The following is a 16,702-nucleotide window of genomic DNA, read 5'->3' as shown; positions in this document are numbered from 1 at the left end:
ATTAGTAATGAGTTATTACCTCCAAGAGGTCGGTAGATAACTTTATAGCCAAGAAGAACCCCATTAATTGTAGATATTGGTGGCGATTCCCAAGTCACAGATATGCTTTCAGAAGAGATGATTGAGCAGCTCACAGAATTAGGTTCTTTACTAGGCACTGTAGATTGAGAGAGAAGAAGAAAAAACGATTAAAACTGCTGAAAGGTAATTAAATAAATTGCCTCAAAAACAAGTGAAGATGAGTAAGGGTTAATATGATGTTTAAGCTTTTTTCCCTCGCAGGGAAAGTTTGCTAATTTACATTGGTAAAGTCAGTTTTTAGGTTTATTCAATTGTTGATAATTAATCTTGAAAATTGCCTCTATTTCACTCAACGAGTTGTTTCAAGAAAAATTAATGGAAAAATTGGCTTATGGTATAAACCAAAATATCACATTTGTGTGAGATGTTAACAGCAGAGCAAACATAGTCGAATGTATTGTTGGTTATTACCAAAAAAGCATGGCTAACAGCAAAAGGAATCAAATTAACTTCCGTAAAATTGGCCACAACAGGAAATAATTTGTTTCTATCCATAAAGTTGACTTAACCCAGGTAAAACATAATGATGATGGTGACTTTAAATGTTGAAATAAATAAGTTGGCAACACCATTGAGCATATAGAGGAAACGTAATTAACCCAAAAAATCTATCTAAACCAAATCTATCCAAATGAATCCAGTCAGGTAAGAGGAAAAAATCTTGATCTTGTATTCGGAATACCAGTGGTAATGATGTAGATAAATAATGTTAATCATATAACCATGTGAATTAATGCTCGCAAAATACAATTACATAGATGACTAACCATCTTCAAAGGTTGTTACAGTGATTGGATCCGATCTTGGTCCAGTTCCCATTGAATTGTAAACTTGAACAATTATATCGTAGCTTGTAAAAGGTTTTAATGAGCTCAATGTAACCTCATTCAATCTTTCATCTTCCTTGACAATCTCCAGAGTTTTGTAAAGATATTGTTCATCTGAGCCAGAAATTTTGTATCCAATATAATAACCTTTAAGTTTACCATTCCAAAGCTTACGAGCTGGAGGCTGTAAAGAGGAAAAGAAAGAGTTAAAAATCAAGACAAATGATTAACAATAATGATTGTCTTATTTTAAAGAAATAACACTAAATGTTATTGATTTTTTTCGTCTAACGTTTAGCTGGCAGAAACAAAAGAAAAAGGTTTACTTACATTCCAAGTTACTTTAACTGATCTTGAATCATTTGGTTTTGCTTTTAAATTTAATGGCGGTCCTTCTGGAGCTGTAAATTAGGTAAGATAATTTAAAATTAAAAAAGAGAACCAAAAACACCAACAAATTAAATTTAATGTGCATGTTTAGATTATGTAATAAAATAAAACAGAAAACTGGTTAACAAAGGGTAGCAACCATAGAAACCCAATAGGTAAAGCATAAAAGACATAATAAGCATAGTAATAAAAAGCATAAAAAACAAAGCACAACCAGCATAAAAAGCACGATATATTGAGGATTATTTATTAATTTCAACAATTAAATTGCTCTTTTTTACTTTTAGTAAAACAAATTATGGAAATTTTAATTGTAATTTAACAATGTTTAACAAATAAAATTGATATTTACCCTGTTCTTCAGTTTTAAATTCAACCGTGTTGCTTGATTTACTCAATCCAACATCATTTTCAGATTTAACTGAACAAACATAAGTAGTTGCAGGCCTTAAATCACGAACAATATAAATAGGACCTTCTTCAATTGATAAATTATCCACCGACATATTGAGATGTCCAAATGATGAAAATTCACCGGCTACATGATGGAAGAAAACATTTCATCAATTGAATGTTGGAAGCTCAAAAGAAACGCAAACACTTACATGAATAATCTTTAGGATGGCAAGTTATCCAGAAGCGATTAATTTCACTGTTGCCATTAAAAGATTGACTCCAAGTTAATTTAGCTTCACGCGATCGTTGCTCTAAAACTCTTAAATCTTTAGGTGATTCAGGAGGTTCCTGAACAATTAACCTAATATTTGTCTCATCTTTACCATATGAATTACTAACAAGGCACGTAAATAGAGCTGAATCCCTTCGACGAGCTGATTCAATCCTTAAACTGGAAACAAGACGTTTAGGCCAAGTTTGATTGCGAATTGTAAAGCGAACATCTTTCTCTAAAGGTTGCTTATCATGAAGCCATTCAATGGTCATTGGACTATCACCACGAGCATCACAAGAGAGTTCAATATCATCGGAAAGTCGAACCGTTTCACTGCGAAATTTAGTCACAAATTGAGGATGAGCTGTGAAAATAATCCAAACAAAATGAAAAAGTTAATCGAAGTTAAATTTGACTCTTGAACCTTCAATAAGCAAAGTCAAATGTTGCTCGGAAATTGTGATGAAAATACTTCAATGGAAATTGAATTGAATCAGAAAAATGGCTTTTCTCGTTAAAATCAAAAAGGTTATAACAGTTTGATAAAGTCGCTATTAAAATGTTGATAAACTTATTGTTGGGAAAAAAGATTAACTGAAAAGGTTTGATTTTGTTGTCATTGTAAACAGAAGTAAATAAATTTGTAGTTAAATTGTGTTGATGTATTAAACTGTTTAATGGTTTTGCTGATGAAGAAAGATGAAGATGAAAAGTGAAACATTTTATGGTTGACAAACAAACGATAATAATGTGTATACATTGTCAGAGTGATATAAAGTTAAAGTGAAAATGATTAACAAATGACGGAAAATGAGGAATCGTGTTATCAAGGAATGAAAGGCTGAAAAAAGGCTCTGCTTTTCGGGTGAAATCATTAAAAGGAAAAAGGTTCAGTGAAGGAAGAAAATGATGAGAAGAAAAGTTCAATTGCAAGATTAGGTTTTGAGTGACGTTCAACGTTGCTTAAAGGGAAAAGATGAAGACGAGAATGATGATCATGAAGATGATCAGGAAAAAAGTTGAACAACTGATTGATCCAAAGAGTAAACAATATTCACTCTTTCTTCTTCTTCTCCTAATCTTCTTTACTTTTATCGAACAACAAACTTTTCCTCTTTTCAGAACTTTATCTTCTTCCAATTTTCTTCTTACCTTTAAGATTTGCTCTTTTCATCCAGTCACGGATTATATTCATCTAACCATCAACATCGCTTTTCATCATTTCACTCGCTTTTTTGTCTTATCCTAACAACCAAAGAAACTTATCAACTTTCATCTTCAATATTATTTACTCCCAGAGTCTTTTGTGATAAAAATTCTCACAATTATCATTCTCTTCTTTTATATCATTCTCTATCTCTTTACTCCAAATTACCTTTTACCTTTAATCAGAACTTGACAATTGATCTTGTCATCAAAAGAAACTGGACAATCAAGTGAACAGTTAACTTGAATCGACATTTAAATGAACATCAATTCAACAATCGAAGTTGAGAAATGAAGATAATTGTTGATAGTTTTTGTTGATGAAGCTTCAAGATTTTCACTTGATTTGGGGAAATGATTTATTCTGACAATTATTGTTGAACATTTAAAAATATTTTCGTTGACAATCCAAATGAAAATGATATCAATAATGGTTTTTGGTGAAGAGGAAAGTTGCAAGTTAATGTTCCTTGGTGAGTTTGGTGAAAATAATTTCAGTTGTAAGTGAATTGTTGGTAACTTCACATTGAAAGACAAATATTGACCCTCAGTTTATTACCAACGAAAGCCACAAAAACTTGCTCTTATCTTCAATAAAATGATCATTAAATTTACCTTTAACTTCACTCTTCACCATCGCAATCGCCATCATCTAATGAAAATCATTTTCCTCAACTTTTTCCTTCCTTCTTCTCATCCATTTTCACCAAAGCCACTTCATCATCAATTAATGGTTTCACGATAAACTGATTCCCATTAATCTAAATTCAATGATAATCTCAAACCAAATGATGCAAAATTAATAAACTTTTTCATCGCTAACAAGTTGATTGAGCAAAGTGTTATAAATTGACTAAACATTAGTTTAAAACAGTTTACCATCCAATGAGTTCATCTTTACAGCCTTTGACTAAAGTGATACATTTGATTGGATTAAATGTTCAATGGAAATTGTTTCAATTTCAAATTAAACTCAATTTGAATCTGCAAAATAATTCTTCAAAGTATTCAGTGAATTTATCGATTCATCCTTTACAGAACAGAATTGATTTACGAATAAATTTTTTCGATTCCAAGTAAAACACTTTTAATATCTGATGCTCTTGCCTGATGAAAATAATTGAATTCAAGTTGGAAGAAAATTTTGTTCCAATGAAACAATTGCCGGTAATTTTGAACATTTGATGAAAAGACGAATAAAGACAATTTTCTTTTATCAGATTATCGAAAGTTGACAAGATGAAGATTGTTTGCTCGAGATGATGATGATAGAAGATGATTTTCATCTTATTATGATCATCAATCAATTCAATTGAAAATGTAAATCAACTGTTGAAAGGAAAAGAAAATTTTGTCGAAACTTGTGAAACTCAAATTGAACTGATAGCTGTGATGATATTAATAACATGAAATTGAAAATAACTGGAACTTTAATGTTCACAAACAAGGACAATATTGTTCAGTTTTGGGATCGTTTATCAAACCAACAATTGTCAATATAAAGAGAAGTTTTAAATTGTAAAAAAAGCATAAATGGTTGTTGAAAAGGTATAAACATTAAGATTCATGGAGTTCACCCTGACACTGATTTATGATTCAAGTTTAATTGGATGATCACAAGGAAAATATAAAAGGAGAATCCCATTAATCAAATGGTAAATGATTTATAAATAAAACGATCATAAAAATATTCCTTCGATTATCTAACGATTAAACAACATAATCTTTTAATTTGGGTTAACAGTTGATTTTGTTCAATTATTGAGATTACAGTTGAACCAGGAAACATGATCCAACCAAAGAATCAAGTGAAATGGAGATTTATTCAAACAATCAATCAATTAACTGTAAACATTGGAGTCAATATTTTTAACCATTTAAAGTGATTTTCAATTTTGCATGGAATCGAATTACATTTTTTCAAGAGAAAATGTTATTAAAAAATTATTCAACTTCGAATAGAGTGGATGGAAAGTTTGTTGTACTTGAATCAGTTTTAGTTTCGTCTTTCAATCGAAAGGTCCAGATGAAAGTAACAACGTGATCAGGGAATAAATGAGGTTTACTATTGATGAACATTTTACTCTTTTATTTGCGACAATTTTGTCACAACTGTAAGCCCATTCAATTGTTAGCTGAACACAAACAAAAAAGGCATAAATTTTTTGGGAGTAAAAATTCCCAGTTCAATTCCCTGCTTTTCCATGTATTTTTATTATTATCATTTTTGGTGTTTTGTCATTTCAGTTGATATGTTTGTTGTAGCAAAAGGAGTTGCTGGGAATGAAGTAAATGAGGTTTCGCGTTGATTTGCTGCTTTTATTTGCTAACATTTCAATTCAATGAAAAGACAAATAACTCTAATAATAAACTAATGATAGGATAAAACCATGATAAACCAACAATTTTTGACTTAAAGTGAAACAATCCTTGCCCATTAAGGACTTACAAATTATTGTAATCCTTTTGAAAATTATTCATATTGTCTTGACTAATGTAGGTTCAATGAAAAAAATTTTGGCACATGTTTTATATTTTAACTGTTATTGCTTATAGCTTCATGAAAAAAGGATTTCAATTGATCCGAAAATAGGCAAATTTAATGAGATAGCACTTAGAGACTATTTTCTAGAATCGCATATTTTTATTGACTTGGTGTGTTTTTATAAGTCGCTACCATTTATCGTTTCAAAAATAGGAGGGCTCATCCTTAGTTCAGTTATACCGTTTCCACAAAATAAACTATGCCTTGAACGACTCTGATTATTTATTTGAAAGAAGCTCAATTCAGCCAGAACAAAATCATGAAATGTTGGTCAGAAGAAGAAGCAAAAAGGCTAAGGACAGAATGACTTTGAATAAGCTTGACACTTGGATACAAAAATGGGTTTCACTCGAATCGCCTGCACTTGATTCTTAAGGCGAGAAGTCATTGACATTTAACATCACACATATTGGTTGAATACTCTGTATTAGCATGAATACATCATGTACTAGTGATAATGTGGACGAAGCTGTTGCTAACATAGTGAATGTTATTTATGCTGCTTTATTCAACTCTTTTCACTACAGTGAATGAAGAAAACGCTGAGGATGAAAGACCTGATGTTCCTCAAGATGAGTGAACTTGAGAGCCACTAAGGCACACATAAATGCAAATTTAGCAACTATGCCGGCCAAAAATTATGATTTTTGAGAGGTGATTGGCTCTGAATAGACCCGTTCGACCCAAAATAGCTAAGAATATCCGGCTTCAACTCGAGCCCAACAAACTCTGAACACTCCATCACAAATCCATGTTGACCCTATTCCTGTCGAGTTTACTGGAGATTTAACTAAACTTCAAGACTGAAGAAATCCTAACAATTGTACTCAAATGGCAGGTCAAGCGAAAGATCTAGTTGATCTTTTTAGATCGAAAATTTTGCATTGATTAAAAAAACAAACAAAACGAAATCTATTCTCCTTCAAAGCATTCATGGGTATTAATTTTTTTGTAAATCTGTATGAAAATTTTGTATTTTGAAAATGGTTTGTCCTTTGGTTTTCGAGAAAATATGAAACATTCGAAATCAAATACTTGGATTTGATTTCATTTTTCAATTTATCCTCTAAGGATAAAATCTGTTCCATGAACAATGAACAATTTTTTCCCAAACTGGTTCCATTAATTGATGATCTCTTCTCACGAACCTTTATCAATGAAGCCAATTAACTCACTCTTATTAATTGAATCTTATTTTCTGGTTCAATGGCTCAATATTGATTGTTAATGTTGATTCAATCCAATGTTTCTTGCAACGTTGAAACTGACCTGAATCTTTTGGTTCATTTTCTTGGTTTCATCATTATTTTCTCGACCTTCATTTATCTTAACCGTACAAAAAGCAAAACCTATCAACAACACAACAACAGCATAAAAACAATACACATAAATGTATATAAATATACACACAACACAATCATTATTATTATAGCTGTTGATAATGATAATGATGATGACTGGGAATGAAGATGATGCTAATGATAATCATCTTGATATCAACTTTTGCTTTTTATCGTTGAGAAATGGATGACAACTGGAAAAAAAAGATGGATTTTGATTGAAGAGTTATCATTTTTTGGTCTCAAATTTATCATCTTGTTACATCTTCTGAATCATCATTTTCTCGGCTGCTCTCACCAAACCAATTTATCTCAACATTTCAGCTCATCTTCATTCTCAACTCATCCTCATTTCGCCTAAATTCACCTTTCCATTTCACAAACAACAATTTTATTCCAATGGATGTGATATTCTGAAGAAGGCAAGAAAAAAACAAAACTCCAAATGATACCAATCAACATTATTATCCTTTCCCATGATTTCATGTTTGCGTCTTTGTTTTTACTTATTCAACTCAACACTGGAAACGTTTCTTCCAACATTCTCATCATCATTCTCATCTTTTCTCGGCGAACACACACAACTTTTATTTGCTAGTCAACCTAATAACCTCTAGATGGACTTGCTTTATTTATTTATTATCATTCGGGTTATCATTGTTTAACCAATGGAAACAAAGTAATATTGAAATGTTGACCGTTTACCAGAAACAATTGCTACAAACACCTCAATAAATAATGTTATTACAGTTAATTGATAATAACAGCTAATGGTTCTTAACATTATTTATTTAACAGCAAATGGATTAGAATAATTGGAGCAATTTTTAGGTTCAAAAATGCGATTAATTGTGCGAAAGGAAACACTTTTATGTTGACCAAAAAGAAGGCAAAAATTTGTGAAAATAATCATTTGAATGAGCAGTTTTCATATTCCGATGAGCTTGTCATCTAGACTAACAAATTCACTTTCAAATGGAAAAAATTTATTGAAAATTTTGTTTCTCATGAAAAGATTATGTTAATTCGTGAAAAGAAAATTTGAGAAAATCAAAATTTCTGAAGTTGATTTTTGTCCGAGATTTCAACTGAGTTTTCTCAACGAAATGCCCTTTGGTTTTTGGACGGAAACCTGTTAACTGAACTGAAATAATCTGAAGCAGACTGAACAGCAGAAGAGTTTAATTTAATTTAAAAGTTTGAGATAATTTTGTTGAAACTTTTTTCTTTTGCTAAAAAGTTGAAAAATAATTGAATAATAAAAGGTAAATAAAATGTTTACATCAATCAAATTAGCATTTTGTTATGAACAGAATGAGAACTGATGATAAGCATAATTTTGCAAATAATGAAAAAATGTGAGGTTAATCAACTCTATTATTTGACTTATTATATTAATATTAAAAATGTGATAAAGTTTGATTATCCAAAAGAGAAGAGCAAATCGAAGATCGAAAAGCATTGTGGAGTTGGAAAGGAGGATTTTCGGGATAGATTCAGAATATACTGAACCATATACAAATCGAAAGCTTACATTGAGTATGAGTAGTATCACTTTCTCATAGCCAGATCGAAATTCATATTCCACTCTAAACCTGCAATTTCGTAATTTTTTTACTCTTATCAAGATACCCTTTTCACCTCTACTCCAATTAAGTGTCTTTTTTTAGTTGGGTTTGGGGCCATTTTAAGTTCATATCAGACATATGGTTCATGAGCTTCTCGAATGTCACGACACTATTGCACTAGCGTTTTTTATTGCTGTACGACTGTTTTCAGCCATAACTCACGAACGATTGATGCTACAGATTTGATCCGTGGGCTTACACAGATTGAAGAATTATAAGTTCAAACGCTCAAGACAATTGATGTCAGTCATTCATTATTGACCTCTAAATCACATTTGAAAGGGAAAACTTTCAGATTGGTTGATGTTTGTTTTATGTTCATTACTCATACTGTTGGAAAGATAAAAGAATTGATCTCATAAACAATTGATTTACTAAACGCTACGGAATCGCTCTGATTCCCAAGGCGGTTTAAGTTATCTTAAAAGTAATCTTAAATAATTTGTAACTTCAGAAAATGACCTTCAAATGTTATTTAGAGGTCAAATAACAAAGTGACTTTGAATAACTAGCCTACTGTTGATAACAGTGAAGTCTGAGGAAGTTTACATATGACGGTCTTTTTATTGTTTTCATTTAGATCTTTATCTTAACGTTTTCATTTCATACGATAGAACATTTTGATTTTTAGTTCAACCAGGCGCATTCTGTGAACGCAAAGATTATAGATCTGAAACTCATTTTTCGTGCAATGTTTGGTGCACATGGTTGATCAAAAAGTATTTTTTTAAGCTATTAATAATAATTTGATCTATTGATTGATCTGAGAATCATAATTTTAGATCATGCTATTCTTGAAATATTTAGGTTGCAAGTTTTAGGCCGATAGACAAAATCAAGCGAACTGTTGTAAATTGAAAAGGCCGGCTTTTTTTCGATCTTTGATGTGTATCAACAGCCTTGGACAAAATCTTCAGCTCATTATCTCTTACGGTCTCTTACAGAATGGCGTAGGTTTAACTGAAAATCGAAGGCATCTGTTACACAGAAGCATAATTTTAACAAAATATAATAAGTGCGTTTTCTATTTGACCACCAAAAGTTACATGAGTGAAATCATTTGCATGAAAATCTGGTCTCAAAATTACACAGAAGGTAATCGCAGTTTCTACTTTGGCCGCGCTTCCCTTAAAAAATAGTCTTCGCTTATGTTCAGACATTGAATAGATATGGTAATGCAATCCCTTTCATCTGATATAAAGTAATACATCTCTCTCAATATTTAAGGAGAGTTAATTCAACAGAGTTGATGGAACATAACTTGCTACACTAACAAATTAGCGCTACAATCAATGTAAGATCAGTGCTTTACAGATTAAAGATCCAATTCATCGACAAAAAATCGTTAAGAGCTCTGGATGTCATTTTTTGTCCTTCCGACATGCAAAATTATTTGAAAGATATTATTCTTGTGATAAGTTGTATAATTGCCATCGACGGTCATAAGGATGCCGTGATCATCAATCGATATTCTCGTAAGCATTTGCAAAAAATGTACAAAGACATGGACTCATTGCCTAAAGCTTTAAATCAATTATTAATACAATAGCTGGAAAATAGCCAAAAGTAACGAATTACCCAAAAAAGCTAATCTATAACAAGAGATGGAATCTTTGCTAATTAATTTAAATTATAATCATCCAACAATAAATAGTGCGCTCAGATAATGAAAATAAGAGTTTGATTTACAGTTGGCGAAATAAACGTGCTCTACTGGTATTTTGCTAATTGCTTGTGTGAATTTGCTCGTGAGGAAAAGCTCAAGAGTAACTGGATAATAAAATACTAAAACAGATGGATCTGTTGAGGAAGGTGACATAAAAACATTAACCATAAATAAGACTCGCTCAGGGAGGACCGATTAGACTTTGTAAATGTGAATTAACTTTATTAAGGTTTTGAAATAAATACTGAGGGTTAATAAATGTGGGGTTAATTAATGAAGGGTGACAAATAAATGAGAAAAGAAGTTGTTAATAACAAGTGTAAACTAAGAGTAATGTAAGACTGATTTAAATGTGCTTTTGATTCTACTTTTTATACTCTAATTTATCTCTGACGTCAGATAGCTAGCCATTGACTAAGATAGCCAAGTGATGAGTAAGCTAGCTAAGCTGACCCTTACTAACCATAATTAATACTATATCCCCAACATAGCCCCTTGGTTGACTGAAATTCCGTGTGATTTTGAAGGCGAAATATTCATTGCCATTAGCATGTCGATGAATTTTGAGCAACACGCCACGGAAGTTCACCATCTTCTCCATTGTGCAAATAATGTATTGATGTCCATCGAATACGGTGGTCTCAATATCCTATCTCCAATTAGAAAATCATGTCGATTGTAGCTTGGACTCCATTTCCATGAGGCAACAGCTTTCTTTCGTAAATCTTCAGGCCAATTTTTAATTATATACATTACATTTCGCAGTAGTCCAGCCATTTGAGTATTTTGAGGATAAATATAATTTGCATAAGGGCGCTTGGTTAGTACTTCATCTTTAACTTCATTAAAAGTATCTTCAAATTGTTCATGATCAATTAAATATAAGAAAACAGTGTAAGTTGCATCAATTATTGGTGAGTGAGCTCCATCCTGAATTATCTTTTGAAAGAACAAGAAAGTTGAATAACGTAAGGCGAACAATTGTTTTTGATCAATTCGAGGATTATAATATTGATTGACATCTCTGAGTTTAGGCCGAATTTCTTCCCAATCCTCTTCGTTAAAGCATAATGACATAAAATCATCTTTTCCACCAGCGACGCAAATGATTTGATATTGGTGTAAAATTTCAATAACTTCTTGGCGTACATCATTCAATGATTGAGCATTCTGAACATGATCCCAAGTTAAACCATGAAATGCAGTTCCAATATCGACAACAGAATCTCGCGGATAGCGAATTATTTTATTAAGTCTGGGATTACCAGCAGCATCGACAATTCCAATCCATACCGGCATTTGTTTAATTCCATACATGATTGTTTTGACAGGGATCTTTTCAATGTCAATACCACAGACTCTTTTACCTTCTTTGTTTAACTTTTCAATTGCTTCATTGATTCGCTTTTGATGAACTCCAGCAGTGATATGTCCACTAACATTTGAAATCGAGTTCACAATTTTCTGCATTTTTCGCTCTCGTTGTACTCTTCGTCGCTCATTTTCTTTTTCTCGAGTTTCGCTTCGTTTTAATCGCCATTCAATTGTTCTTTCTTTTACACCTTCTTGTTGAGCTTTTTCAATTATTTCCTTCTTTGATCGTTTTTGTTTTGGCTCGGATGATCGCTTTGCAAGATAACCTCTGTCCAGTTCTGAAAATTTTCTTTTAGGTGTTTCTGATTTTTCCTCCACTTCATTGATTTTCTTATTTTGATTATTCTCTTTTGTTGATTGTTGACTTGATTGTGTTTCTGATTGGCTTGATTGGTTGTCTGATTGACTAGATTTTTCAGTTTCTTTGGTTTCTTTGTTTTCTTTGGTTTCAGGTAAATGTTCCTCTAAGTCCCAATCAATAGCTTCACCTCCAGATAAAATTTGATCAATCACAGAAACTTCTTCAGTATTGATAATTAAAGGTTTGAATACATCTGGTAAGTCATCATCAAGTTCAGTTTCAATTTCAACTTCATTTACAGGTTCAGGTGGAGTACAAGTGACAGCTTCAATGAGAGTTGTCAATGTTTGAGGATTATCTTTGTTTCGATTTTCAGCAATGGCATTTACTAGAGCAGCGAGCTTTTCTTGTTCATCAGCTTGTTTCGATGTTGATGGAACTGGTTCAACTTGAGGAGGCACTTCTTTTTGTTTTTCAGGTTCAGGTTCAGAATCCTTCAGCGGCAGCCGCTTTGAGGATTCTTCCCCTTGTTGCTTTTCAGCAGGTTTTGATATTGAATCAAAACTAAGATAATCAAGAAGTTTGCAAGCAAGACTTCTGTTTATCTGTTTTAGTTGTGCATCTCTCTCTTTTATTTTACGCTCTGCTTCTGCTTCTCGAATTGCTTTCTCTTTTTCTTTAATTGGATCTGGAGCTGGTTTAGGATTCTTCTTTGCCTCTTCTTCTTTTCTTTTAAGTTCTGCCATTTCCTTATGAAATGATCGCTCCTTTTGTTTTTCCCAATCAATCGGGCTAGTTCGAACTCTTGCATTCGGTGGAGCCAAATTCTTGTTGTGAGCAAATTCAGACCAATCAATAGGTTCATCTTCTTCAATTGCCTTCTGTTTGCTTGGTTCGCCAATAACTGCTTTTTGCCAAATTTCGAATTCTCTATCTTTCTTTTCCTTATACCTAAAACGTTCAGCGGCAGCCGCTTGTTTAAGGTTTGGAATTGATTTAGGGACCAAGTGTTGATGTCTTTGTAGTGGCGGAATTGGATTCATTCTGACAGCACCTTGTTTACCTTTAGGAAATTTAGCTCCATACAAAGTATCATAATCATTATCAAGTGCAGTTACCAATTGAGCAGTTAATTTAGCCACATAATTCGTATTGACTCGATTAGCCAAGGGATAGTCGATTTCCATCGGAAACTCCAAAGGATAATGTTTCCTTCCAATGTCATGAAAAGTTTTCATGTTAATTTTAGCAGCATTCATAGGAACTTTACATTCATTTCTCGCCATATGACTGAGTACTTTCATGTAATCTCCTTCGAATTCACAATCGTAATTTCGACATCTGACTTCAATTCCCTTGTATAAATTTCGAATCCTTTGTGCCACATTGGTAATTCTTGGTCTCGTTTCCAAAGCAGGACATTTCATGCAGTAGAATACTTCACGATAAGGCGATTCATTATTCAGTGGACGACTTCTTCCAATGTGTCTGAAAATTTCAACCAAAATTTTTGCACAATCTTCGCAGTAAAAGCCAGCACAATTCTCACAGGCGTAGGTTCTACAGGCGATATGTCCACAGAGTTTGCAAAGAACTTCATCCAGATCCGTAATAATATTCCTATCGTACTTAACCAGCGTGAATCCAACGATAAAATTTTTCAGGAAAGCCATCTTTTCAACTTCAGCAGTTTTGAGTCTTGAAAAGATTCGATCAGTAATCCAAACTGTGAGATCATCTCGTTTGCCAGGGAAATATTGACGCTCCATAATTCAGGTTTCAATTGTGATTTGATGAGTGTGAAAGTTGAGTTGTGAATGATGATTTAATTTACAATAATGAGTATTAAATCACTTTAGTTTAATTGTTGCAGGAATACTTTATCACAGTTTAAGTTATTCACAGTTTATCACAGTTTGAGTTAGAGAATTCTCTTTCGAATTTTCTTTCGCTTCTCACTTTTCTATTCTTTTAACTTTGAGAAATCTTTCTCTAAAGTTGTTTCAGAGTTCAGTTTGACTCAGCGGCAGCCGCTTTGGTCAGAACTGATTACTCTTAATGTTGAATAGAAAATATTCAAAGTTCGAAAAGCTTTTGATGGCACTCACTTTCACTATTTGAGTTAGACTCAGCGGCAGCCGCTTGTCTACTCAGAGTTTTGCTCTAATTTTTCACCAATTCGTTTTACTTTTACTATTTATATTGATCACGATTAGTTAATTACCAGAGGATGCCTCTTAATGTAATTAACTAACAAACACTTTTTCAAAAGAAACACTTTAGCTTGACTTTTAAATGTCTCAGAAGGTAACACAAGATAGAACTTAGAATAGAACAATTTTACTTTTGACTTAATTTTTACTAATTTGTTGATTAATTTTTGGTGAAGGCACTGATTAAGTTAATACAGCGGCATCCGCTTAAACAATTAACTTAATTTTAATTAATTTCAATGCGGCAGCCGCAGTTAGAAATTAATTTAAACACAATTATAATTAACAATATAATTACCATGAGGTGACAAGTGTGACTGATTGACTCGCTAATATGGCGGTTAACCTTCTCAAGCCTTTTTCATAATTGCTGCCCTCTATGACCAGTGGGTTTGACTAATTGAGGGGCGTAACCTTCTATTGTCTTAGTTACAGCCATTTCCCCTTTGGACTCCCATAAGATAAGTTCATTTTTATTCAGCTTTTTCTTTATCAGATTTTCTGAATTTTGTTGAATTTCTTTTTGGTTTTTATTTTGACCTTTAAGCGGCATCCGCTGTGGTCAAAATATTGACCCTTAAAGTTAACTCTAAGCGGCATCCGCTGTGTTAACTTTAAATCTTAGAAAATTTGACAAAATTTCTTCTCTTTTGTTCTATTAGTAAGCTTCCATAGATAGCTTTTTCTAATGCTTTTTGTCTTTTCTTTTCTTTTTATTATCAGGTCTTTTATTTTTGATGGTTTTATCTGGTCTTGATTGAGGTTCCGATTTCGATGTCACTTTAATTGCCTTGCCATTCGGAAAATTTCGGACCATTTTTTGGACAATTTTCAAGTGTTTTTCTTTTACTGTTTGTTTGCCTTCAGTGATACCAATCTTAGCGGCATCCGCTTTTTGGTTCACAATTCTGTGTTCTTTTGTTTCTATCTTTGAGTTTCTTGTTAGATCCTTCATTTGGTGAGTGTTTTCTTGTTTCGAGTCTTTCTTTTGATAGAGTGTTCAAGTGGTTCTTCAGCGGCATCCGCTTTACCACTTGATCTGTTGATTTCTTTTAGCTTTTTCTCATAAAATTCTACTAGTTAAAACCTTTTCTCGTTTAAAATTCTGATTCTTTAAAATCTTTTGAGTTTAAAATCATGTTTTAAAATGATGATGATGAGTTTAGTTGATTATTTAGGTGTTAACTGTTAGTGATTGTCCAGCGGCATCTGCTTCATGGCAATCTCTTCGATTCTTTAGGTATTAGATGTTAGTTTTTTCTGATTGTCCAGCGGCATCCGCTTAATGACAATCCTTTTTGGTTCTTTTATTTGTTAATTGTTAGTTTTTCTTTTTACTGATTGTCCAGCGGCATCCGCTTAATGACAATCTCTTTTCCTTGATCTAGTTTTCATTTTGTGAGGTTCAAATATTCTTCTGACATATTTCCTCTTTTTCTTAGTTGGTGAATTTTTCTTTTCTTTTTCAATTTCAGTGCTAGATTCAGGTTGTTCTTGCTCCTTTTCATCTTCTGTTGATGATGAAGCTTCAGATACTTCATATATTTCAGTTTCGTCTGATGAAGTTTCTTCCAGGTTTTCTTTAGGTTCTGGTTTAACCTTTTCAGGATATTTCTTTAAGATAGCTTCCAAATTCGATGGAATTGCTATGTGGATTTGCTTTATCCTTTTGTAATTTTGAACAGATACTTTCTTTGTATCCAGGTTGTAAATTTCAGCAGTTGAATCGTATGCATTCAGAACCACAAATTCACCTTTAAATTTCTGCGTAGTCTTTTTCGGACCATTTGAGACGTACTTCATTGTACAAAAATCGCCTCTTTTTATTTTAGGTTTAATTAACCTTTTATTTCTCATTTCCGCAGTCTTTTCTGAACTTTTCTCTAATTTTTCTTTGATTATCTTCCTTGCTAGGACGATATCTTCTTCTTTGTAGTTGGGGTCAATACCAAGTTCATTGTGTATTGCGCCCCTTGGTTCATAATTGAACATCAGGTGAAATGGGGACTTTCCAAGTTCAGTTTTTATCGCTGTATTATATGAATACGCAATTTTTGCAATATCTTTATCCCATTCACTGTCATCATTCTGAGCATAGATAGCTATTCTTTGAACTATTATGCCATTGACTCGCTCTACTAAACCATTAGTTTGAGGTCTGTAGGGAGCTGAATTTATTAGCTTGATAGCTCTACTTTCTGCAAATTCTTTGACCTCTTTAGAAATTAAATTTCTTCCATTGTCCGATTGAATCATTTTCGGATTTCCATGAACATTAATAATTGACTTCAAAAAGTTTATTATGTCCTTTGAGGTTCCTTTCTTGTAGGCTTTTATCCAAGCATATCTGGTTAATGTATCTACTGCTACAATTACCATTCTTTTACCCATTTTTGATTCTGGAAAAGGACCAGTTAGATCAATTTGTATCCTTTCCATTGGGTTGTTAGCTATCGGCATT

At 32.6% G+C, this 16,702-nt stretch overlaps 1 protein-coding gene across 3 annotated transcripts in view; it reads right to left on the bottom strand.

The window, feature by feature from the left end:
• Positions 1-16,702, bottom strand: part of LOC107366656 (cell adhesion molecule Dscam1) — a 49,784-nt gene that overhangs the window by 6,606 nt on the left and 26,476 nt on the right. For all 3 annotated transcript variants that reach the window (XM_015934280.3, XM_015934279.3, XM_015934281.3), the window contains exons 6-10: positions 1,904-2,332; positions 1,651-1,836; positions 1,239-1,309; positions 849-1,092; positions 20-157 (exon numbers count right to left, since the gene is read on the bottom strand). In XM_015934280.3, the coding sequence (XP_015789766.1) occupies positions 20-157; positions 849-1,092; positions 1,239-1,309; positions 1,651-1,836; positions 1,904-2,332 (1,068 nt within the window). The remainder of the gene's footprint in view (positions 1-19; positions 158-848; positions 1,093-1,238; positions 1,310-1,650; positions 1,837-1,903; positions 2,333-16,702) is intronic.

Source organism: Tetranychus urticae, chromosome 2 (genome assembly GCF_039701765.1).
Source record: "Tetranychus urticae isolate SD_2017Ah chromosome 2, NJAU_TeUrti_SD_1.0, whole genome shotgun sequence".
NCBI lineage: Eukaryota > Metazoa > Arthropoda > Arachnida > Trombidiformes > Tetranychidae > Tetranychus > Tetranychus urticae.
The sequence above is the reverse complement of the archived record's forward strand: the minus strand, read 5'-3'. Positions and strand labels throughout refer to the sequence as shown.